General features: G+C 37.6%; 1 protein-coding gene across 1 annotated transcript in view; it reads right to left on the reverse strand.

Annotated features, from left to right (window-relative positions):
- Window positions 1-6,819, reverse strand: part of LOC110265052 — a 36,639-nt gene extending 29,820 nt beyond the window's left edge. Inside the window, exons 1-4 of the mRNA XM_021107806.1 lie at window positions 6,691-6,819; window positions 6,516-6,595; window positions 6,087-6,191; window positions 4,627-4,693 (exon numbers count right to left, since the gene is read on the reverse strand). Coding sequence (XP_020963465.1) covers window positions 4,627-4,693; window positions 6,087-6,191; window positions 6,516-6,595; window positions 6,691-6,775 — 337 coding nt within the window. The 5' untranslated portion in view covers window positions 6,776-6,819. The remainder of the gene's footprint in view (window positions 1-4,626; window positions 4,694-6,086; window positions 6,192-6,515; window positions 6,596-6,690) is intronic.

Below are 26,840 nucleotides of genomic sequence, written 5' to 3' on the forward strand. Positions count from 1 at the left end.
CTTATCTGAAATTCCTACCAATGATTTACATAAGTACCTCTATCCCTATCTTATTAATTATTATTCGAAAACACCATTATCCATTTATATCTGCCTGACTGAGATTTACAAGGTGACCATAGCTTGCTTCATACCAACAATCTCCGTGGGATTCGACCCTTACTCACGTAAGGTATTACTTGGACGACCCAGTGCACTTGCTGGTTAGTGGTATGAGTTGTGAAAAGTGTGATTCACAATTTGTGCATCAAGTTTTTGGCGCCGTTGCCGGGGACTGTTCGAGTTTGGACAACTGACGGTTCATCTTGTTACTCAGATTAGGTAATTTTCTTTTTGTTTTGTTTTCAAAAATTTTTCAAAAAGCTTTCAAAAATTTTTCTTTTGTTTTCGAAAAAATAAAATAAAATAAAACAAAATAATAAAAATAATGTTTTCAAAAATAAATTATTCTATGGCTTCAAGATTTTTAAGAATGAATTCTAGTGTTTCATGAAACATGTTGAATCCTATCTGGCTGTAAAGCCATACCCAAACTGCTTTGGGATTGGTATTCAACTAATCACTCCAGTCCATGTAATTATATGCTAAAGCTTGGCTGGCTATTAAGCCATGCCTGACCCTTTGATTGGAGCTTTAGAGCATAAGATTCCTGGAATTCATATTAAAAATTTTGGAATCCTTATTTTTCTTTTTCAAAATAATTTTTCGAAAAATATAAGATAAAAATCCAAAAAAATCATAAAATCATAAAAAATTAAAAATATTTTATGTTTCTTGTTTGAGTCTTGTGTCATGTTATAAGTTTGGTGTCAATTGCATTTGCATCCTGCATTTTTCGAAAATAATCATGCATTCATAGTGTTCTTCATGATCTTCAAGTTGTCCTTTGTCAGTCTTCTTGTTTGATCTTGATGTTTTCTTGTTTTGTGTCTTTTCTTGTTTTACATGTGCATCTTTCGTTTCTTAGTGTCTAAGCATTAAAGAAATCTAAGTTTGGTGTCTTGCATGTTTTCTTTGCATTAAAAATTTTTCAAAAATATGTTCTTGATGTTCATCATGATCTTCATAGTGTTCTTGGTGTTCATCTTGACATTCATAGCATTCTTGCATGCATTCATTGTTTTGATCTAAAAATTTCATGCATTGCATAATTTTCATGTTTTTCATAAAAAAATCAAAAAAATATCTTTCCCTTTTTCTCTCATCAAATTCGAAAAATTGAGTTGACTTTTTCAAAAATTTTTAAAATCAAGTTGTTTCTTATGAGTCAAATCAAATTTTCAATTTGAAAATCTTATCTTTTTTCAAAATCTTTTTCAAAAATCAAATCTTTTTCAAAATTCTTAGTTATTTTCGAAAATTCCAAAAATATTTTTCAAAAATCTTTTTCTTATTTTTATATAAAATTTTCGAAAATAACTAATCAATTAATGTTTTGATTCAAAAATTTCAAGTTTGTTACTTACTTGTTAAGAAAGATTCAAACTTTAAGTTCTAGAATCATATCTTGTGATTTCTTGTGAATCAAATCATTAATTGTGATTTTAAAAATCAAATCTTTTTTTTTCAAAAACTAATTTCTATCATATCTTTTCAAAAATATCTTCTCATATTATCTTTTTCAAAAATATCTTTTCAAAATATCTTTTCTAACTTCCTAACTTCTTATCTTTTCAAAATTTGTTTCAACTAACTAACTAACTTTTTGTTTGTTTCTTAACTTTTTCAAAACCACCTAACTAACTCTCTCTCTCTCATTTTCGAAAATATCTTCCCCCTTTTTCAAAATTTCTTTTTTAATTTATTAATTATTTTATCTTTTAAATCTTAATTTTCGAAAATCACTAACATTTTTCAAAAAAAACTATTTTCAAAAAAAAAAATATATCACTAACTCCTTTTCAAAATTAATTTTCGAAAATTCCCTCTTTCTTAGCCAAGTTCTTTCCTCCTCAAAAGCTGAGCAAGCTTAGAGCTGATGTTCAAACCTTCAGGCAGAAAGAAGGTGAATCCCTCTATGAAGCTTGGGAAAGATACAAACAGTTGACCATAAAGTGTCCCTCTGACATGCTTTCAGAATGGACCATCCTGGATATATTCTATGATGGTCTGTCTGCGTTATCTAAGATGTCATTGGATACTTCTGCAGGTGGATCCATTCACCTAAAGAAAACGCCTGCAGAAGCTCAAGAACTCATTGACATGGTTAAGGATCTCCCTCTGCAACCATGGAGAGGAAGCAGGAAAAGCTTCTCTCTAAGCAGAGTCAACCAGAGCCCCTACAGTCAAACTCTAAGTTTGGTGTTGGGAGGCCACAACCAAACTCTAAGTTTGGTGTTGAACTCCCATATCCAAACTCTAAGTTTGGTGTTGTAGAGTCTCAACAAAGCTCTGCACATCTGTGAGGCTCCATGAGAGCCCACTGTCAAGCTATTGACATTAAAGAAGCGCTTGTTGGGAGGCAACCCAATGTTTATCTAATTCTTATTTTTATTGTTTTTCATGTTTTCTTAGGTTCATGATCATGTGGAGTCACAAAATAAACAAAAAAATCAAAAACGAAATAAAAAAACAGCAGAAGAAAAATCACACCCTGGAGGAGCATCTGTCTGGCGTTCAAACGCCAGAACAGAGCATAGTTCTGGCGCTGAACGCCCAGAATGGGAGCATCCTGGCGCTGAACGCCCAGAACAAGCATGGTTCTGGCGTTCAACGCCAGAAATGGCATCAAAGGGGCGTTGAACGCCCAAAATGGGCACCAACCTGGCGCTGAACGCCCAGAGTTGTGTGCAAGGGCATTTTGCATGCCTAAATTGGTGCAGGGATGTAAATGCCTTGACACCCCAAGATCTGTGAACCCCACAGGATCCCCACCTACCTTTACTCACTCTCTTCCCTCTTCTCAATCATCCTCTATTCCCAATAAACACTCATCCCTTCTGTCTTCCATTTACTACTCACACCCATACACCCACTTACCTTCAAAAATTCAACATCTCTTCCCCCACCCAATCCCACCCATATGGCCGAATACACACGATTTCAGGTATTTTCTGGCTGAAATTGAGGGACTTGAGCAGAAATCAGATTCAGAGGTTGAAAAAGGACTGCTGATGCTGTTGGATTCTGACCTCCCTGCACTCAAAGTGGATTTTCTGGAGCTGCAAAACTCGAAATGGCACGCTTCTAATTGCGTTGGAAAGTAGACATCCAGGGCTTTCCAGGAATGTATAATAGTTCATACTTTGGCCAAGAATAGATGACGTAAACTGGCGTTCAACGCCAGATTTCTACCCAAATCTGGCATCCAGCGCCAGAAAAGGAGCCAAAACCAGAGTTGAACGCCCAAACTGGCACAAAAGCTGGCGTTCAACTCCAAGGAGGACCTCTGCACGTGCAACACTTAAAGCCCAGTCCAAGCACACACCAAGTGGGCCCCAGAAGTGGATTTATGCATCAATTACTTACTTCTGTAAACCCTAGTGACTAGTTTATTATAAATAGGACCTCTTACTATTGTATTAGACATCTTTGGATTACCTTATGATCCTTTGATCACGTTTTAGGGGGCTGGCCATCTCGGCCATGCCTGGACCTTCACTTATGTATTTTTAACGGTAGAGTTTCTACACTCCATAGATTAAGGTGTGGAGCTCTGCTGTTCCTCAAAGATTAATGCAAAGTACTACTGTTCTCTATTCAATTCTTCTTATTTCACTTCTAAGATATCCATTCACGTAAGGTATTACTTGGACGACCCAGTGCACTTGCTGGTTAGTGGTACGAGTTGTGAAAAGTGTGATTCACAATTTGTGCATCATACATCTACTCCTAAAATTATGAATATGAGAGCCTTCCTCTGAATGGATGCAATCCCTCTACTTTATAGCCTCTAATCTGAGTTTTTTGGGCCGCAAACTGGGTCGAAAATAGCCCAGTAATCGCTGGAGAAGAATTCAAATACGCTGATTTCCGTCAGTGCGACGCGGCCGCATGGAGCACGCGGTCGCGTCGTCTAGCGTCAGGGCAAATATGGCATATTATATATCAAATCGAAGCTCCAGACGTTAGCTTTCCAACGCAACTTGAACCGCGTCGTTTGAACCTCTGTAGCTAAAGTTATAGCCGTTTGAGTGCGTAGAGGTCAGATTGGACAGCTTAGCAATTTCTCCAACTTCTTGTATTCCTTCCACTTTTGCATGCTTCCTTTTTATCCTCTGAGCCATTCCTGCCCTGTAATCTCTGAAATCACTTAACACACATATCAAGACATCTAATGGTAATAAGAGAGGATTAAACATAGGGAATTTAAGGCCAAAGAAGCATGTTTTCAATCAAAGCACATAATTAGGAAGGCAAATGTAAAACCATGCAAATAGCATGAATAAGTGGGTAAAGATTTGATAAAATCCACTCAATTGAACACAAGATAAACCATGAAATAGTGGTTTATCACATAGCCTTATCTATGGTCACCCCACAAAACCGTGACCAAAGCCTATTTTATTTTATGAGATTTAATTTTTTTTAAAGCATAATCACATCCCAAAATAATGATGATCACAAAATAAATCTAAAAATAAAAAATAATAATCAACAATTAAGATAAGTTGTGATTAAAGTAACCAGCTAACATATCAATATAGTTGAAAAAATAATCCTCAAATTCATTTCTTTTAGTTGCTGTCACATCCTGGGAAATAAAATTAAAGCAGATTCAATACCAACACTAGAACATATAACATAGAAATTACCTGCAAATCTTATAACCACAAAACCTTAAGTGGCTTACCCATAAATGGTATCATTAATTATGCCTTTCAAGTGGATATTGGAAACGTGTAAATATGAAAAAACTAAATCAGTTTATCTCAATTTCTCAGCAATTTAAGTAAATTAGTTAAAGCAGTTTGTATAGTGAAAACAGTGAACTGAATGCCTAATAGAGAGCAGGAATTAGGATATTAAAAATGACATCCATAAATAAAAAAAGAAGCTAGTTAAATTCTATGACCAAAACTTCAAGAAGCATTTCATTATAAATGCACTGATATTATTTTCAGCTTAATCTGCCTCCCCCCTCTCCCTCCCCCCCAATGAAGATCAAGACTGCTGTTGATCTTGGAATTGGAGCACATTATATGAAAATCAACACACAAAACAGGACAAATTAAAACAACAACCCTCCAACACTTAGCTATTAGCTAACACCAAAAGACACTATCAATATTAGCAGACGAATAATGACAATAATAACAACAAATGAATACTAATCTAAATGATCCAATTTTAGCATTAACAAATCAAAGCATTAAAGGTTGAATTTCAGCAACTGCAAATAATATTAATTTAAAATATCAAGCTAGATCCACCCCCTTGCATACTCAACGGCTAAAAGACTTAAGAGTTGTACGAAAGAAACTATAAGTCATATCACAAACTTAGACTCTATGTATTATTAGAACTGATATATTATTCTTAGTCATTGCCTTTAATTATTTATTAATGAATCTAAACAAAATAGAAGCCTGAATGCTTGAACTCATGTATTCAATTTTTGTAGATGAAATGAATGATTGAGAAATTGAAATCAGTATTATTACTTTTAGATAAACTTCATTAACAAATAGAAAATTAGTAAAATACAGAAATCAGTATTATTACATACTAAATACACATGCGCTAAGTGCCTATTGCAGTAACTATCACATCATGAAGTAAATATTAGAACTGATATATTTTTACAAACTAAAGTGTTAAAACATAAATATTACAAGGACTAAAGCGAGTACATTTAATCTTTTTCAGGCTAAGTTTTTAAATGAAAATTTTCCTAGGACTAAAGTGTAGTTTTACTTTCAATTTAATTATGTAAAAGATAGAGAAATAAACAACTTCTAATTGATATGACAAGTCAAATTCCACATAAGAAACTAGAAAAATAAATGCTTAAACGAAATATGTAAAGAATGGGTAAAGAGAAGAATGGGCAGCTTACTGATATATGAAAGTTAGATTAAATGTTAATTCAGAAAACTTTAGAAAGTCAAAAAAAAATTCACACGACGGAGTCCATGAGAGAGAACCTGTTGGTATTCTAGATCAAACTTTAGAAACTCATCATCACAGTTCTCAACCATGGTGGCCAAGCCCTTCAGATTCTTCACAGGCTTACCATTGAAAGCAAGAACCTATATGAATCCAAAAAGAGAAGGGGTAAGCATTTCAAATCAACCATTGATTAAGAAGCCAAGACCTGAGAAACAACACAAGTTGCTCATCAACAGATTGTGCCATAGCATGTAGATGTTTCTCTAGGAGCTTCACTGGAGCATCAAACTCATAATCTTTACCATACTGGATCATACAAATTAAGAAGCAATAATAAAGTTAGTAACAAATATATACTCAAACAACAAAAGATAATTTCCAGAAATAAGATTTTCTGTAATCATAGACACAAATTTTCTATAATTTTCAGAAATAAAATTATCTGCCGGTGAATAAATCCATACCTGAATCAAGACTTCCAGAGGTTGAATGCACGATGGAACATACTTATTAAGTCTCAGAGATTTAAATTTTTCATTAGAAGCTGGAAAAAAAATACTAATAATAGTTTTGTTAATTGTGAACTACAATGTAAATGCAAATAGAAGCACTGAAAATCAGAAGTTTAAGGTAAAATACCAGAGTCTAAAGGTTGTACACTTGACACCTTCAAAAGGAGGTCTTCAATAAGACTCTCTGTTCTCTCGCTCGCGCTCTCTCTCATCTCCGTCCTACTCAATGACGACGGCGAGCTCTAGGGCAACAGCGGTGATGGCAAAACAATGCAACGACGGTGGCTCTACGGAGGTCACAGTGGCTGGACTGTGCAGCGCTACAGCTCGCGAGGATGACGAAGACGGTGACGGCGAAGAACCCCCAGCGGCGGCTCTGGCTCAACGGCGACGCTTCTCTCTCCGCGATGGCCAACGCCTCTACAAAGCAAATCTCTCTCTCCTCCGGCGCCTCAACGACAACGGTGACGGCGGGAAGGACCCAGCTGCGTCATCCCCTCCTCTCTTCCCCTCTTCTCCCTCGAGCTCCCCCTTCTCCCTTCACTATTTCCCCTTTCTCCCTCACTTACTGAGTGTTGTGTGTGTGTTTAGGGATTTAGGGTATTAAATTGAGAAATTTGGGATATTAGGGTTTTTATTAGAAATTTTTAGGTTTAAGATAAAATATATATAAATAGTATAACAATTTTACAAAATATTTGAGATAAAATAATAGTTTAGAATTTAAATATAATACTGTAAAGATTATTTTTGGAACACATAAAATTTCATTTATCAAGATATCATTGAGTTCAAATAATTATTTCTAATTTAAATTATAAAGTAAACATACTAATTACATTTTATAAAATACGGTTAAATTCAAAACATCAATTACTTAAATTAAATTATATGACCTTTCATTATTTTTCCATCATAACTTTAATTTCAATTTATATAAAATAACTTAATAGTATTCAACCTAATTTTTTATTTATAAAATTAGATTTAAAATTTTAATATTTAAAGTAAATCGTATAAAATTATTATTAGTTTTTAATTATTAAAATTTTTAAAAGATAAAATATTTAAAATTATAAAAAATACATAAAAATTTTCATTAATTTAAACTCAAATGATTAAAATTGTGACCATAGACCCCTTTAGGTCACCCTCCAAAACCGTGACCATAGACACTTTTTGGTCACTGTAAAAAACCGTGACCATAGACCCCTTTAGGTCACCCTCAAAACTATGACCATAGACCCTTTTTGGTCACTGTAAAAAACCGTGACCATAGACACCTTTAGGTCATCCCCAAAACTGTGACCATAGACCCTTTTAGGTCACCCCCTAAAATCGTGACCATAGACCCTTTTAGGTCACCCTTTTTTAAAAAACCGTGACTATAGCCCCTTTTTGGTCACTGTAAAAAATCGTGACCATAGACCCCTTTAGGTCACCCCTAAAACCGTGACCATAGACCCTTTTAGGCCACCCCTAAAACCGTGACCATAGACCCTTTTAGGCCACCCCCAAAACCGTGACCATAGAACCCTTTAGGTCACCCCCTAAAACCGTGACCATAGATCCTTTTAAGTCACCATTTTTTGAAAAACAGTGACCATAGCCCCTTTTTGGTCACTGTAAAAAACCGTGATCATAGACCCCTTTAGGTCACCCCAAAAATCGTGACCATAGACCCTTTTAGGCCACCCCCCAAAACCATGACCATAGACCCTTTTAGATCACCCTTTTTTGAAAAATCGTGACCATAGACCCTTTTTAGTCACTGTAAAAAACCATGACCATAGACCTTTTGATGCCACCTTTTTTTAAAAAACCGTGACCATAGCTTTTTTTTTTGTCACCCTAAAAAACCGTGACCATAGAGAGTCTATGGTCATGGTTTCTTACCGTGACCAAAAAAACCGTGGCCATAGACCCAAAATGTTGTAGTGTCTATTTATTCAAAGATTATCATATTGCTCTTGTTTCAAACACTGCAACAAAACTCTACATCATTCTAACATCCTCGTACTTGGTTCTTGCACAAAATAACCAAATACCTTAAAACATAGCTTCAATACAAGTAATTCCCAAAAAGGAAACATATGAAGCAAACGGTAATGCAATTGGATAAGTTCACTGCCAGTAGCATTAAGCAAGCTACAACTGAAATTTATAAGACACAATTATGCATTCAATCAATGGATACTGCACAAGTCCAGTGGCTGAATCACAACCTTCATGGCAAAACACAAATCAAGCATGGTATTGCTATATATTAATGAAATTTAAAAAGGCATCCAATTACAACAAGTTAAGTAAGTGGTACTGATTAGCACCTAACATGTTAAGTAAGTGAATAAGTGTGAGTATCAAAATTGTTTAAGGTGGAGTTAATGTCAAAAATAAAAATCAGACAAATTGATTTCACAATTTATATATTACATGCAAACTTTTTATTTTACTTATTTATTTATTGTTAACTTTTTATTTCTTTTTTTGCAATTTGCATAATTCTATTCTCTATTATCATAAAGTCAAATTTAAAAACTATATTTGGATCTACTAAGAGTAAGAAACCAAATTTAGAAACAAAAAAATGATTCAAGGAAAATCTGATAATGCAGGAAACAAGTGCTGCTAAATTATAAGAAAGCAAGCTGCGTGAGAAGTTGAACAAACTACAAGTAAAATATTTTAGTTTAACACAAAAAAATGCAGAACACAAAAAGAAAAGCATGTTCTTCATTTTTCACATTTCACTGTAAGAACACTATTCTATTCTTTATCAGAAGGTAGGATAAACATAAGAAATCACTAATCTAACAAAACTCATTAATCTATTAAACCACGCATCTTCATCAACAACAACATGCATGTTATTAAATCACAATTCACAAACCCATATTTCACAGATTAAAACCCCCAAATTAAAACCCTAAAATCGGAACCCTAAACCTCTGAAATTTTAAAACCAAATAGAAATAAATACATATATATTCAACGATGTGAGCACAGAGAAGACGATGATGAGAAGAACGGCGAAGAAGGGCGATGGTCAGTGTAGCAACAGCGACGTTCAACAACGACGGTGACTGGCGGTGAGTGGTTACTGGGTGGCGACGGTCACTGATAAACCATTATTTTATGCTTTATATTGTGTTTAATTGTGTGGTTTTATCAAGTCTTTACTCACTTATTCATTAAATTAGCATGTATTTACAATTCCTTCCCAAAATTACTCCATGATTAAAAACTTGCTTCCTAGAGACTTTTAATTATGCATTTTAATTCTCCTTTATTCCATTCGATGCCGTGATACGTGTCTTAAGTGTTTCAGGCTTTATAGGGCATGAATGACTTGGAGATTGGAAAGGAGGCTTGCAAAAATGGAAGCAACACAAGAAATTAAGGAGATGACCAGCGAGAAGTGATGCGGGCACATGGCTCATGCGACCGCGCAAAATAGAGGAAATTGCAGTGACGCGCTCGCGTGCCTGACGCGAACGCATGGATTGGAAACTGCACAAGTGACGCGAATGCGTGGACAACGCGCACGCGTGGCAAGGCAAAACGCTGGATGACGCGAACGCATAGATGGCGCGATCTCGTGACGTGCGCAATCTGCAGAATCTGCAGAATTCACTGGGGGTGATTTTAAGCCCTGTTTTGACCCAGTTTTCGGCCCAGAAAAGCATATTAGAGCCAGGGAACATGCAGAGATGAGGGGACATTCATTCCGCATAATTTAGTTTTAGATCTGATTTTGCTCCTCCTCTGGGTTTTCTCTCTACACATTCATAGTTCTTAGGATTTTGACTTTATTACTTTTTGGATTGGGATATTGAGAAGAGTTGTTACCTCCGTCAAGACTTCGTCATTCTAGTTTGTTTCCTTTCTTGTCACTTACTCTTTCATATCCTTAATTTCTTCAGAGTTACTATTGGATTATTTTTAGAATTTATTAATACAAGAACTATTTTTATTTTAATTGATCCTTTTGATTATTATTTATCATGTCTTTCTTTATTTCTCTTTCTTATTTCATGGATTTTACATTCATAATGAGTGAGTAGTTCCATAACTTGATTGGGAGTTGGTTGAAAGGAGGACCTTGAGTTGGAATGCCCAAGAGTAAAATTATAATTGGGTTTAGCGTTGGGTCGCCATCTAGTCACTGACACTAGTCCTTCCCAAGGGAGAGGATTAGAACTTGTGAGTAGAAACGGACTTCCAACTTGCTTAACTTTCCTTTATCCGGTAAGGGATAACTGAGCAGACAACCTTTAATTATCAATTGAGCTTGGGAGAACTCCAACAAGGATAGGCCTTCTGACTAATCTACTCCCAATCAAGGTTTTTATTTAAATAACATAAATTCTCTTATTTAATTTCCTGTTTATCAACTCAAACCATTTTAGAAAATATCTGATTAATAAAATAGCACATCTTTCTGCAACTCGTTGGGAGATGACCTGGGATTCATACTCCCAGTATTTTAATTCTAATTTTGTAACAACCCTTCTAAATTGATAAGCGAATTTTTGGTTGGTTAAGAACTATGCTTGCAATGTATCTCTTATAATAATTTCTTAACTTGCCAATTTCTGCCACGTCAATTTTTGGCGTCAATGCCGGGGAGTTGCAATAGAGTGCTAAGTTATTTATTGGAATTTATTTGCATTTTATATTATTTTTTGCTACTATGAGCTGCATGTTTCTTTCATTAAATGATGCATTCACTTCCTGATCCAAGCTTGCCAGTATTTGATCTTGAGATTGAAAGAACTATTTCACGTATAAGGCAAGCTCGGTGTCAGTTAGTCCTCCCCGAGGGCGAATCTGAAACGCCACATAAGGAAGAAACAAGCTTCCGTTCTACTGATTCGGTTGATTTTTACGTGCAGGTGACATGGCAGCACCTAGGAGAGTTACGATCCAGGAGGCTAGAGCCCCTGATTTTACAATGCAACCATTTCAAGTGCATCACCCAGCAGTGGCTACAGATTTTAAAATAAATATTGCGCTACTCAACTTGATGCCTAAGTTTCATGGCTTACCTGCTCAAGAGCCTATCAAGCACCTTAGGGATTTCCAAGCAGCCTGTTCTACTGTCAGGCGTGATGGTGCAGATAAAACTTCTATTTTTTTAAAAGCCTTCCCATTCTCTCTTGAGGGAAAGGTGAGAGAGTGGTACTACACTCAACCCGCAGTAACTGTTTCTAATTGGGATACGCTTATAAGATCATTTTTGGAAAAATTCTTTCCAGCTGAAGTTACTGATAAACTGAGGAAAGACATTTCCATGATTGTTCAGGACGAGTCCGAGACTCTCTACGAATACTGGGAGCGCTTCAACAACCTTCTGGAAGCATGCCCCCACCATATAATTGACAAGATAGTGTTGCTCGGCTACGTCACATAGGGCATGAGGCCCCAATATAAGACCACATTGGAAAGTGCTAGCAATGAGTCTATGAAAAAGTACAAGACTACTGATGAGGCATGGCAATTGATCAGCGACTTAGCTGAATCTACTCGGAATCACAGGCAGAAACAAATCCGGTCAAAAGCTGTTGCAGAGGTATCTTCTAGCAAGGAGACTACTGCTTTGACTCAGAGTATATGTGAAATGACCAACTTACTGAAGCAGATGCAGTTGAATCAACAACAGGCGCAGCAAAGCCAATAGTTAGTCCCACAGAGAGTGTGCGGGATCTGTGCTGATTATAGCCATTATACTGATGAATGTCCGCAGCTCCAACAGGAAGACAACACTGTGGCAGCCACTCATAACTTCTATGACCGCCCCAACCAAGGATACAATCAAGGTGGCAGCTACAACCATGGATGGCAAGACAATTCCAACCAAGGTTGGAGAGATAATTCTAACCAGAGTTAGAGGGACAACAATAACAGAGGAGGCAGAGACAATCAAGGATATCAGAGGTGGAATAATAACAATAACAGGCAGCAGAACCAGAACCAACCTTACAGAGCACCTCACTTGAGGCAATCCCAAGGAGCACAGCACAACCAACAAGTTCCGCAGATCACTCAATCTAGTTCCTCTCCGAGTGACGAGGCGCTTCAATCCATTGCGCAAGGACAAAAGAACGTGGAAGTTCACTTAATGGCCTAGCATCCGCTATACAAGCTCTCATCTCTCAGCTGGCATCACCCAATACTTCAAACACTCAACATGCAAGCTCCAGCGGAATTCCTTCTCAACCCTTAACAAATCCAAAGGGTGGCATCAATGCCATCATCCTAAGGTCCAGAACCACACTGCAAGAGAGGAATCAGGAGGAGCCAATCCCATCAGAACACACCTCAGCTGAAGAGGTGGTGGAGGTAGAGGATGCTGAAGAAGAAGAGGACATATAAGACATGGTTGAAGAAGAAGAAGCTCAACCACAAAAGGAAGCACCAAAGGATGCAGATGCTGCAGAAAATGTCCTTCCTATTCTATTTCCACAAATTACAAGGAAGCCCAGGAAGCAGATGGAACTTGATCCCAAAACGGTAGAAATATTCAAAAAGGTTGAGGTAACTGTTCCCCTTTTTTATGTTATTCAGCAGGTACCTAAATACGCAAAGTTTCTAAAAGATTTATGTATACATAAAGACAAAATTAATGAATTAGAAACTATTCCTTTAGGTAGTTCTATATCTGCTTTAATGGGAGGTATACCTAAAAAGTGTAGTGATCCAGGTCCATGTATGGTTAACTGTACTATTGGAGGTGTGATATTTTTTCTGATTGTATGTGTGATTTAGGAGCATGTGTTAGTATAATGCCTTTGTCTATATATGATACTTTGAGGCTCCCTCCCTTAAAAAGGTCGACCGCTTGTTTTGTGTTAGCAGATAAAAGCATTATTACAGTGGTTGGAATTGCTGAAGATGTATTAATGAGCATTAAGGGACTCACATTTCCCATTGACTTCTACATTCTGGAAATGCCCCCTAATGACTCAGGAAGGCCATCATCAATCTTGCTTGGAAGACCATTCCTGAAGACTTCAAAGTTCAAGCTGGACGCATTTTCAGGAACTTATTCTTTTGAAATAGATGGCAGAATGGTGAAATTCAGTTTAAATGAAGCTATGAAGCACCCTCCGGATGATTATTCTATCTCCCAGTGTGACATCATAGATGAAACCGTGGCTGAAGTTCACCAGGAGGAATTAGAAGAGAAGTACACAGAACAAGGTCCAAGTGTGGGGACATTTTCAGAGGACAATTGGGGCACTTTGCCATTATCACCAGCTCCGGATGATCCAGAGCCTGGCCATGAGCAGAAATTAGAATTAAAGCCCCTCCCTCCACACCTCAAGTATGCTTACCTTGAGGACAAGCAGAAGTTTCCAGTTATCATTGCAAGGGAACTCACTTCCCAACAAGAAGAACAGCTACTCAGTGTGCTGAGGAAATACAAGAAAGCAATTGGATGGAGCCTGGCGGATATAGTAGGCATCAACCCTTAGGTTTGTGAGCATAGAATATTCCTAGAAGAGGGAGAAAAACCCATCCGTTAACCTCAGAGAAGACTGAATCCCACCATCTTAGAAGTTGTCAAGAAAGAAGTGACCAGACTATTTGAAGCAGATATCATTTACCCCATCTCAGATAGCGAATCGGTCAGTCCAGTACAAGTGGTGCCCAAGAAGTCTGGAATCACAACAGTAAGAAATGAGCATGGAGAGCTTCTAACAACTAGAGTGCAGAATTCATGGAGAGTTTGCATTGACTATAGGCGTCTCAACTAAGCCACTCGCAAGGATCATTATCCCTTGCCATTCATTGATCATATGCTTGATCGCCTGTCAGGTAAATCCCATTATTGCTTTTTAGATGGTTATACAGGCTATTTTCAAATACATATAGCTCCTGAAGATCAGGAAAAGACTACTTTTACATGTCCTTTTGGCACTTATGCCTATAAGAGAATGCCCTTTGGCTTGTGCAATGCACCAGCTACTTTCCAAAGGTGCATGATGAGTCTTTTCTCTGACCTTATTGAGAAATGTATGGAGGTTTTTATGAATGATTTTAGCGTTTATGGTGATTCATTTAGCCTTTGCTTGGATAGTTTATCTAGAATATTAGATAGATGTATCAGTACAAACCTTGTATTGAATTTTGAAAAATGTCACTTTATGGTAAAACATGGGATTGTACTAGGACATGTTGTGTCTAATACTGGCATTTCTGTAGATCCAGCAAAGGTGGATGTTATTTCTAGTTTACCTTACCCCTCCTCTGTGAGGGAAGTCCGTTCGTTCCTTGGTCATGCAGGTTTTGCCCGGAGATTCATTAAGGACTTTAGTAAGGTAGCACTACCCTTATCCAGACTACTGGAGAAAGATATTGAGTTCGAGTTCAGTGAGGATTGCAAATAAGCATTTGATAAGCTGAAGACCGCCCTGACTCAAGCTCCAATTGTGAGAGGACCAGACTGGAGCCAGCCATTTGAAATCATGTGCGATGCTTCCAACTATGCAGTAGGAAGAGCGCTGGCTCAGCGTGAAGGTAAGGACCCTTTTGTAATTGGTTATGCATCTAAGACTTTAGACGCCACTCAGTCTAATTACACTACTACTGAGAAAGAGCTTCTTGCTATTGTTTTTGCTCTGGATAAATTCCGAGCCTATTTACTTGGTACTAAAGTAGTAGTGTACTCAGACCACGCAGCTCTAAAGTATTTATTAGCTAAAAAGGAGTCCAAACCAAGGCTTATACGTTGGATACTGCTACTACAAGAATTTGATTTAGAAATTAAGGACAGGAGTGCTAACCAGAATCTAGTGGCAGACCACTTGAGTCGCCTTGAGCATATTAGGGATGACTCCACTCCTATAGATGATAACTTCCCATTTGACAACTTACAAGCAGTATCTGAAGTAGTCCCTTGGTATGCACCTGTAGCTAATTATCTAGTTAGCCACACTTTCCCTCCAAACTTTACTAAGCATCAAAGAGACAAGCTGAAAAGCGAGTCCAAATATTATATATGGGATGACCCATATTTATGGAGATGTGGCGCTGACCAGGTAATTAGAAGGTGTGTGCCTCAATCAGAATTTCAGTCTATTTTAGAGGCCTGCCACTCATCTGAGAGTGGAGGACATTTTGGCCCTCAAAGAACAGCTAGAAAAATCTTAGACTCTGGATTCTGGTGGCCTACCCTTTTTAAAGACGCTGCTGAATTTTGTAAATCATGTTCCCCATGCCAAAGGTTTGGTAATATATCCAAGAGGGATGAGATGCCTCAACAGACTATACTTTTCTGTGAAATTTTTTATGTTTGGGGCATTGACTTCATGGGTCCATTTCCAAATTCTAATGGTTATTTTTATATATTGTTAGCTGTAGATTACGTTTCTAAATGGGTGGAAGCAATTCCTACATGCACTGATGATGCTAACACTGTTGTTTCCTTTGTTAGAACTCATATTATTTGTCGCTTCGGATCACCACGAGCAATCGTGAGCGATCAAGGCACCCATTTCTGTAACAGGAGACTAACAAGATTATTGAAGAAGCATAGGATAGTTCATAAAGTGGCAACAGCCTACCATCCCCAGACTAATGGGCAAGCTGAGGTGTCTAACAGAGAGATAAAGAGTATATTATAGAAGATAGTCAAACCTAATAGAAGAGATTGGAGCACCAGGCTACAAGATGCACTCTGGGCATACAGAACAGCATACAAGACACCCATTGGGATGAGTCCCTTCCGCTTATGGAAAAGCCTGTCGCCTCCCAGTTGAGGTGGAGCACAAAGCCTTTTGGCAGTAAAGGAGTGCAATATGGAATTTGAGAAGGCCGGAGCTGAAAGGAAGTTGCAACTGCAAGAACTAGAAAGCCTTCGCCTAGAAGCTTATGAGAACTCAATGCTGTACAAGGAAAAGATGAAGGCTGTGCATGATAAGCACATCAAGAGGAGAGAGTTCCAACCTGGGGACTTTGTCCTCCTTTACAACTCTAGACTAAGGCTCATGCCAGGCAAATTGAGACCAAGATGGGAAGGTCCATATAGAGTAGAGAAGGTTGAGCCATACAGAGTTTTCCACCTAAGTCACCCTTCAAGCTCTGAATTCATCAAAGTTAATGGGCATCGCTTAAAGCTATATCATGGTGAGAAGGCGACGAAAACAAAGGAGCTAGAGATCTTCCTCTTGGAGGATCCACCCACAGCGGAAGACTGAGCTAGTGGAGCGTCCAACTTAAGGACGTTAAAGCAAAGTGCTGGGTGGGAGACAACCCACCATGGTATGATCGTTCCTTCCTTTCTTCTTAGTTTTCTTTTTCACTAAATCTTCTCATTATTAGCACATTTAGTTTGCATCTGCATTTGCATATTGCATAAAAAAAAATGGCACGCGACGCGACAGCGTCACCGACGCGTCCGTGTCGCTGGTGAGTACGAAAGAAAAATAAATCTAACAGAAAGTCACGCGGGAGCGTGGCTGGAGGCGTGCCTTAGGCACAAATTGATCCACGCGACCGCGTCACTAACGCGTCCGCGTCATGTGGGAATAATGCCTCCCACGTGTCCGCGTCACCCACGCGGATGCGTGACCTGAAAATCGACGTAAGAAAGGGTGCGTGGCCGAAAGTTGTGCTGGAGTGGTGCTGGGCTGGCGCTAAACGCACAAGCCTTACCACGCGAACGCATCCCTCACGCGTCCGCGTCGTCTTCCAATATTGGCCACCCACGCGAACACGTCACCCTGGAATTTTGCAACAATGACTTTTGAACAGAGAGTTGTGCGAGTGCGAGGCTGCCCTCGCACCAGTAGCACCGAACGAGTCACGCGTCCACGTGACCGACGCGACCGCGTCGATTCATCTAAGCGCCATCTGCGCAAACGCGTACCTCACGCATCCGCGTCGCTTGCGCCGCACAGCTTATCCTAATCTGCCAAAATATCTTATCTTTCTCTTCCCCAAATCCTACTTTTTTCTTTTCCCTTCTTACTTCTTTCTTCCCATTTCTTCCTTCTTCCTTCTTTCTCACTTTCTACTTTCTTCCTCTCTCACCACCATTATCAAGTTTTTTCTTTTCTTCCTCCCTCCTTACTTTTCTATTCTTCTTCTTTATTTTATGTTTTCTTCTTCCGTTCTCTTTCTTTTTACTTTCCTTATCCATGTTTTCTTTTTCTTTCTTTTTCTTTTAATTGGTGTTGGAAATTTATTAGGGTCATTATTATTCCTTATGATTTGCTTGTGGATTGTTAAGAACTTGTTTGGCAATTATATATCAATTTTGAAAGGGTTGCTTGCATGTTCAATTTATTATTTTCATTAGCTTATTTCCCATGCATGCTATGTGTTTGTGAAAACGCCCGTATGGCATTGTGCACTGCTTTTTGATATCTTTTATCCTAATACTCTAAATGCTTGCTTTTCACAAAACCCTTTCTCATATCATATTAATTCAATATAATTGCTATTACAAACAGGTTATTAGTTTGAAAGGCTTGGTAATCTAACTTGAACATTGAATGCTTGATCTATGCTACTCATGCCTTTGCCTGCATACCAATAAACACCTTGTATTTAATTGTCATCATATGCACTTACTATATTTCCGTTGATGAGTTTTCACATGTAGTCATGAGCATGTGTTAACATCATTCATCTTTTAATGTACATTAATTACCACCTTTCCCATTCTCTTCCTTGCTCCAAACCTTGACATTTTAACATACTTTCTCTTTTCTTTCTTTTAGGATGACCACCAAGAAAGGCAAGGAAAAAGCTACTCCCAAACCACCAGCAAGAAGAGGAACAAAAAGAGCATTAGTGGCTGAGCCATCTTCAACTGCAGTTAAGCCCTCAACAAAAAGAATTAAGAGGATTATCAAGGTTGATGAAAAAGAGAAAGCCTTCCCAGCAAAGGACACTGAGCGATTTCCCAATCGCTACTGTGAGCAGATGTTCCCCATCCTAGCAGAAAGGAGTTACAACAACGAATACCTTCTTATCCTCCCGACCCGTATTGCTGAATTCGTTGAGCCACAAATTGAACGAAGACAATAGAGTTTCCTACAGAGATAGCCACGGCAGGTTAATCTTTCCTGGGTAGTCGAGTTCTACTCTAACTTCCACCTGCCAACCCTGCAATCTGTCTATGTCCGTCAGAAGCAAGTCCCCATTACAGAAGAGGCCATTCAGCGAGCTTTAGATCTTCCCCCTACTCCAGAAGGACTGGACACATTTCAAGAGGCCGCACTCAAGCGCCAGATGTACCAATTTGACTGGGACGACGTTCTCAAAGTTATTGCACTACCTGGCAGCAGTTGGATCTACGGATACCATCAATCCCGTTCTAAGGGAATATCGGCTTCCGCACTTACCTTGGAGACTCACGTATGGGCACAGATTATGTCCCATTACGTCTTTCCGAGCACTCACGAGTCCTCCTTCACTGCAGACATGGCCGTTCTACTATGGTGCATCCTTACAGACCAGCCTCTAAACCTACCAAGACACATCCAGAATGCTATGGGACACGTACAAATTGCGGGCAACTTACCTTTTCCCGTCTTAGTTTCAGATCTCGTCTCAGCAGTTGGAGTCTCCTACAGAGCTGGAGACACCAAAGCCATGCTCCCACGGGATGATCAGTACGTCCCTAATGGAAAATATATCAGACTTCCAGCAGCCACTACAAGCCAGCCTACTGAACCGGGTGAAGACATTCCTCCTTCAACACCACAAGCACCTACAACAAACCAACTGCTCCATCAGATACTTGAGAGGTTGGATCGGCAGAAACACAAAGCAAAGCTAAGAGAGCGCCGTAACAAGCGTCGATTCACATACCTCAAGGAGCTATTTATGGGAAAATACAAAGACCCAGACACCCCAGACTCCACTTCATTTACCAGCACAGGGAGCCATGACGGTCCTGACTGTGGAGATACTGCTACCAACCTACATTTGTTCCTGACAAATGGCACCGAGGACGGTGCAAATCCTTAAGTGTGGGGAGGTCGGTCAGTACCTAACTTCCGGAGATAATTTCTCTTCCCTAACACCAATAAAATAGGACATTTAGTTATTTTTTCTTTGTAGAATAGGATAAATTGCATAGTAATAGGTTAGTTGCATGCATGTTCTACTTGATTGAAAAGATAATAAGTTTCTTCTAAGACTCTATTTTTAGAACAAAATTTCACTAATTTTAATAAAAAATTTTATGTTAAATCTGCTTGAAGTTATATTTGGAACATGGTTTTTGAGCTAAAGAACACAACCTGTGAGACTTTGAGCCATAATACATGGTTACATTATTTAACCATAATTGTCTTATTCTTGTGTGTTTACTTTTCTATGATTGTAATCTATATTTTGTTTCATCCTATATGTCCAATGTTTGATATATTTATATGCTTGCATATGATTGAGGCCATTATTTGTTTAGCTCACTTATCCAAATAAGCCTACCCTTTCAACTACCTTTGTTAGCCACTTTGAACCTTTAAATCCCATTTGTTCTGTATTTTACCACATCACTAGCCTTAAGTGGAAAGACAATCATATATCCCAAATTGAATCTTTGGTTAGCTTAAGATAGAGTTGTGTGTTAATTGAGTATGGGAAGATTGTGGGAACAAAAGATAATAAGGGAATGCGTCATGATAATATAATGAGAATTTGGGAACCTACTCATGTGAAACTATAAAAAAATTAAAAATCTATGTGTATTGATAAGCTATGTTTATTTCTATTTAAAAAAATCCAAAAATATTCAATAAATAAATAAGGAGACAAAATTACCCCAATGATAAGTTAAAATTCAAGGATCAATGCATATATGATAAAATTAAAATAAAAGTTGATACGTGAGTAAGGAATGTGAAAGGGAAATTTTTGGATAGCTAGGTGTGAAATTTAAGTTATAAAGAATATATATGTGTGTTAGGTAAAAGCTTGGGTTAATTAAAGATTCAATTTATAAGCTTACTTAGCCATATATGTACCCTTACCCTTACCTTGGCCCCATTACAACCTTGAAAAGACCTCATGATGTTTGCATTGGTACATTAAATGTTGTTGATTGGTTAGGTAAAGAACAAAAAAAAAATTAGAAAGTATGATTAGAGAAGGATAGAGTGATTACCCTATACACTAGAGAGATTAGAGCGTACATACATCCTCAGTGAGGGTTCAATGCTTAAATCCTATGTTCCCTGCTTTCATGAGCTACCTTCTTGCATTTTTACCTGTTGTTACTATATAAGAATTGAATTAGTGGAATTTGATTTGTGATTGTCTTGAAGAGCTTATTTACTTTTGACCAAATAGACAAGAATCATATAGTTGCATTCATATGTATAGGTTGCATTGCATTGCATTACATTAGTTTTACATGTTCCTACCCATTTATTTTATCTCCATCAACTAAGCATGACGACATGCTAATGTTTAAGTGTGGGGAGGTTGATAAACCATTATTTTATGGTTTATATTGTGTTTAATTGTGTGGTTTTATCAAGTCTTTACCCACTTATTCATTAAATTAGCATGTATTTATAATTCCTTCCCAAAATTACTCCATGGTTAAAAACTTGCTTCCTAAAGACTTTTAATTATGTATTTTAATTCTCCTTTATTCCATTCGATGCCGTGATCCGTGTGTTAAGTGTTTCAGGCTTTATAGGGCATGAATGACTTGGAGATTGGAAAGGAGGCTTGCAAAAATGGAAGGAACACAAGAAATTAAGGAGATGACCAGCGAGAAGTGACGCGGGCGCATGGATCACGCGACCGCGCGAAATAGAGAAAATTGCAGTGACGCGCTCGCGTGCCTGACGCGAACGCATGGATTGGAAACTGCACAAGTGACGCGAATGCGTGGACGACGCGCACGCGTGGCAAGGAAAAACGCTGGATGACGCAAACGCGTGGATGACGCGATCGCGTGACGTGCGCGATCTGCAGAATTCGCTGGGGGCGATTTTGGGCCCTGTTTTGACCCAGTTTTCGGCCCAGAAAAGCAGATTAGAGCCAGGGAACATGCAGAGATGAGGGGACATTCATTCCACATAATTTAGTTTTAGATCTGATTTTGCTCCTCCTCTAGATTTTCTCTTTACACATTCATAGTTCTTAGGATTTTGACTTTATTGCTTTTTGGATTGGGATATTGAGAACAGTTGTTACCTCCGTCAAGACTTCGTCATTCTAGTTTGTTTCCTTACTGTCACTTACTCTTTCATATCCTTAATTTCTTTAGAGTTACTATTGGATTATTTTTAGAATTTATTAATACAAGAACTATTTTTATTTTAATTGGTCCATTTGATTATTATTTATCATGTCTTTCTTTATTTCCCTTTCTTATTTCGTGGATTTTACATTCATAATGAGCGAGTATTTCCATAACATGATTGGAAGTTGGTTGAAAGGAGGACCTTGAGTTGGACTGCGCAAGAGTAAAATTATAATTGGGTTTAGCGTTGGGTCGCCATCTAGTCACTGACACTAGTCCTTCCCAAGGGAGAGGATTAGAACTTGTGAGTAGAAACTGACTTCCAACTTTCTTAACTTTCCTTTATCCGATAAGGGATAACTGAGCAAACAACCTTTAATTATCAATTGAGCTTGGGAGAACTCCAACAAGGATAGGCCTTCCGACTAATCTACTCCCAGTCAAGGTTTTTATTTAAATAACATAAATTCTCTGATTTAATTTTCTGTTTATCAACTCAAACCATTTTAGAAAACATCTGATTAATAAAATAGCACATCTTTCTGCAACTCGTTGGGAGACGACCTGGGATTCATACTCCCAGTATTTTAATTCTAATTTTGTGACAACTCTTCTAAATTGATAAGCAGATTTTTGGTTGGTTAAGAACTATGCTTGCAACGTATCTCTTATAATAATTTTTTAACTCACCAATTTCTGCCACGTCAGTCACCAACGACGGTGAGAAACTGAGAATGGTGAAGGTGAGGGTTACAGCGATAACGATCAAACTGAAAGGGGAAGGATGATGAGAAGCACAGAAATGACGATGCTGAGGGTGGCACAGCTCAGTACAGGAGGGCGAAGAGGAGCGACAGTCAGTGGTGATGTGGTGAGTAGTGAGTGGTGAGTGTGCGGCGATGTGGTGATAGTGAGTGGTGCGTGTGGTTCTTCGTGATGGTGAGAGGGTTTCAGAAAGGGGATAAAGGCATTTGATAACAAAAATTTCAGAGAGGGTTCTTCGCGATGATGAGTAATGAGCTTTGGAGGGAACAAAAATTTCACTAAGTGTTGTGAGTTTGCTTTTGATCAGGGAAAAGAGGAAAGGTGCTCATTAGGCATCACTTTTGAACTGCACCCAAAACTTAACAAATAGGCTACCCTCAAAAAGGCCTCTCTTTGATACAAAAAGTGGACCCATAGATATCAACATACAGCTATACTTTATAAGTGATTTCTGTAATACCTAAGGCTACACTTTTTAAATGATGCCAAAATTGTGTTTCCTTTTCTCTTAAAAAAAGGCAACACTAAGAAAAGCGTAGCCTATTCTATGAATAGAATACGCTTTTCAAATGTAACATAAAAAAGTGTGGCTGAATGAGTATTTTTCTTGTAGTGATAGTTTTGAGTTTTATTTTTTATTTTTATAATTGCGAATGTCATTATGAATATTTTTCTAACTACTTTTCTATATAATTATGCAGGATAATAATGAAGATTAAACTGATTATTATTGTGATTTATTGGCTAAGATAGAGTAGTGTTGGGAATGGATACATGTATGGTTAGTTAACTAATGACTTTTATTAGAAGATACTTATGTAGGATATGTTTTTTGTAGACTATTAGTAGTAAATTCTAAGTGGTATTATGGTTATTTTGATATGGCTATGCTTACTTTAGTATGAGATGTATGAATATTCACAATTAACTTCATTCTAGTACTTTTGGATTATTATTATAAACATATTTTGGTTAGAGATAATTTTTATTATTTAAAAAAATTATTTAGTATAATTATGTAAATTTGAAAGGGAGATAAAATAAAGATTTGGAGAAGATAAGAGATTGAAATTTGAGATTTGAAAGAAGATAAGATAGGAAAGATTTAAATTGAAAAGATATGATAAAGATTTGAAAAAGATTTGAAAAGATAAGATTTGAAATTCAAAAATTAAACTTGACTAACAAGAAAACACCAAACTTAAAATTTTTAAATCGAGGTAAAAAATAGCAAGATTTTCGAAAATTTGAATAAGGATAGAAGAAATATCTTTTTGAGGGACACCAAACTTAAGAACTGACGCAAGACTCAAATAAAAGACAAAAATTACTAAAGAAAAGAAAAGGTTTTAATTTTTTTTTTTTGAAAAAGAAAACAAAAGACACAAACAAAGAGCAAATAAACCTTAAAGAATACCTAATCTAAGCAACAAGATACTCCAGTAGTTGTCAAACTCGAACAATCCCCGGCAACGGCGTCAAAAACTTGGTGCGCGAAATTGAACTCCGCAAGTTTCGCACAGATAGACCGACAAGTGCACCGGGTCATTCAAGTAATACCTCAGGTGAGTGAGGGTTGAATCCCACGAAGATTGTCGGATTGAGTAAGCAATGGCTATCTTGTAGATCTTAGTCAGGAGATTAGAAAAGTAGTTGGTTGATTGTTTAAAAGCATAAATAAAGGAAACGAAATACCAGATAAATGTAAGCAATGATAGAGATTCAGTTAAGGCTTCGGAGATGCGTATTCTTTCCGAATTAACTTTTCTTACTATCTACCTCAATAACGAATGATTCATTCAATGGCAGCCGTAATTGACTAACTCATGTAGCATCCTCATCAAGTTAACTCATGGCTTCCCACCATAGCCGAAGGTGAAGCACTAAGCTCCACTCCCCTTCACGATCCTACTCAAAATGCCACAGACAAGGTTGGATCTTCCAGATCAGAGAGTGCTGCTTCTCAGACTCTAGCCTTAATGCCACCGAGACTTCAGTAACCCATGGTCAACGAAATTTTATGTCACTTATCCAAAGTTGCCCAGGCACGCTCTTGGAATCCGTAGTGCACTCTCTAGCTGTGGTTTAATGCTATCCGGGTCAGGACTCACACGAAACCCATGTAGAACAAGGATGATTGTCACGGGTCATCCTCAATTCATGAGATGAAGAACAAAAATGCACAAGAGAATGGAATCAAACGTGTATTAAAATAGAAACAGTAATATTATTAATCCATGAGAATCAGTAGAGCTCCTAACCCTAACTTAGGAGGGTTAGTTGCTCATAGCTTACAGAAAATAATGAAATTTTGTTTTATATATAATATCCTAATGACTAAGAAGTACAAAAATATGATAGACTAGACTAGAGGTGCGAAAATCCACTTTTGGGCCCACTTTGGTTGAGTACATGGGCTGAGCTTGGCGTCCAACTTGAGGAATAGGCGTTGAATGCCTATTAAGGGGTTGATCCACACTGCCTTGTGCCTTAGTGGGCGTTGAACGCCCAAAAGGGAGTGATTGGCGTTCAACGCTGGCTTCCTTGTCTCCTTGGGGCGTTGAACGCCAGCAAGGGAGTTGCTTCTTGGCGTTCAAAGCCCAATATGGGCATGCTTCTTCGAAGAAAAGTATAGATCATTATATATTGCTGGAAAGCTCTAGAAGTTAGCTTTCCAACACCGTTGAGAGGGCATTATTTGGACCTCTGTAACTCCATAAATGCTTGTTTGAATGTACGGAGGTCAGAATCTGACAGCATCTGCTATGCTTTCCTTGCCTCTGAATCAGACTTTGCCAAAACTCCTTAATTTTAGCTAGAAATTACCTGAAATCATTAGAAAACACAACAACTCAAAGTAAAATCCAAAAATGTGAAATTTTCACTAAACAAAGAGTCTTCATGATTCAAATTCAAAACAATAAGATATGACATGCATAAGTCTAATGCAAAAATAATATGCAAAACTTTTGACTTATTGATATTCATCCAATGACTAACATTTTTATTCACATCATGCTAAAGTGAAGTCGTCACCTTATTAGAGTATCATATCAAAATTCAACATGAGAAATGTTATACATATATATGTCAAGTAACTCTATGTTAATATTGTATAAAATTCTATGTAAATTGTATATCTATTAATAAGTAAAATATGAGTCTACAGTATTTCACACTCTGAGTATCCATATAACACAACCACGAAAAAAGGAAATCAAGAAATTGTTAACACTCTAAGTATCCATATAACACAACAACTCTAAGGGCAATTACTTAATATTAGTACTATCTAAGCACCAACTTTTCGCTTTCTACTTTCTTTTCTAGTTTGGTTTAGTTGTTAATCAGTCAGATTTTGTTTCAATTGAAAGTTTAACATATTATAGCTACCAAAGTCCAAATCAAAATAGTGAAACCCTTATCTATTTATTGACCAAACCCCAATAAAATAATAATTAACAGTAAATATTGTGTACAGTATTATATATATACACACTAAGTTTGGCTCGCATACACTTATTCACTATTAGATGCGCATGATAACAAATCAACAAAATTGTAAGATTCAAGATATGAAATTACATAAAGCAGAACTAATTAGCAAGCTTTTTATTCAACAAATTTAAGTCTCCCATTTAACAAATTGATAAATTCAAGTCTCATCATAAATTGATAACCATGTAATTAGTCAATTACATTACATGCATCATAAGAGACCAGAGCTCACAAACACACACAAAATTTACTAATTATTTTTAGTTAAATCATTCTGAACACATTACAAACTATATTAACCAAATCACATTTTTTTTTATGAAAAATAGGTTAAAAAGAGCAAAAAAAATTAACTAACCTGGACCTAGCGGGCGATGACAAAGCTGAACCTAACAACAGATGACGAAGCGTGCTGGACTAAGGGAAAAAGCTACCGACGTGAAGAACAGTACTCGTCGACGATGAGAAGAATGGCTGCTGCAATGGAGCCTAGGATTTGCAACAGGGGCTGCAATGGATACGTCGCGGAGAATGGTCAGAGCAAGAAAATGAGGGAGGTGGCGACAATAGGGGCCAATGGCGGTGGGGCTGATAGTGCAGCAATATTCAGAGGCAACTAAAGAGAGAGAGAGAAGTTTTGAATTGAAGGGGGAGAGGTTCGCGCTTTGAATTTTAGGGCTCATTACCAGCGGATTTACCAATAGATAAATCCGACGTTAACCCGTTACGGGTTACTAAAATGATGCATTTCACTAAAGTGGGTTTATCGGCGGATTGTTCCGATAGTAAACCCATGC

Source organism: Arachis ipaensis, chromosome B07 (assembly GCF_000816755.2).
Source record: "Arachis ipaensis cultivar K30076 chromosome B07, Araip1.1, whole genome shotgun sequence".
In the NCBI taxonomy this organism is placed as follows: Eukaryota; Viridiplantae; Streptophyta; class Magnoliopsida; order Fabales; family Fabaceae; genus Arachis; species Arachis ipaensis.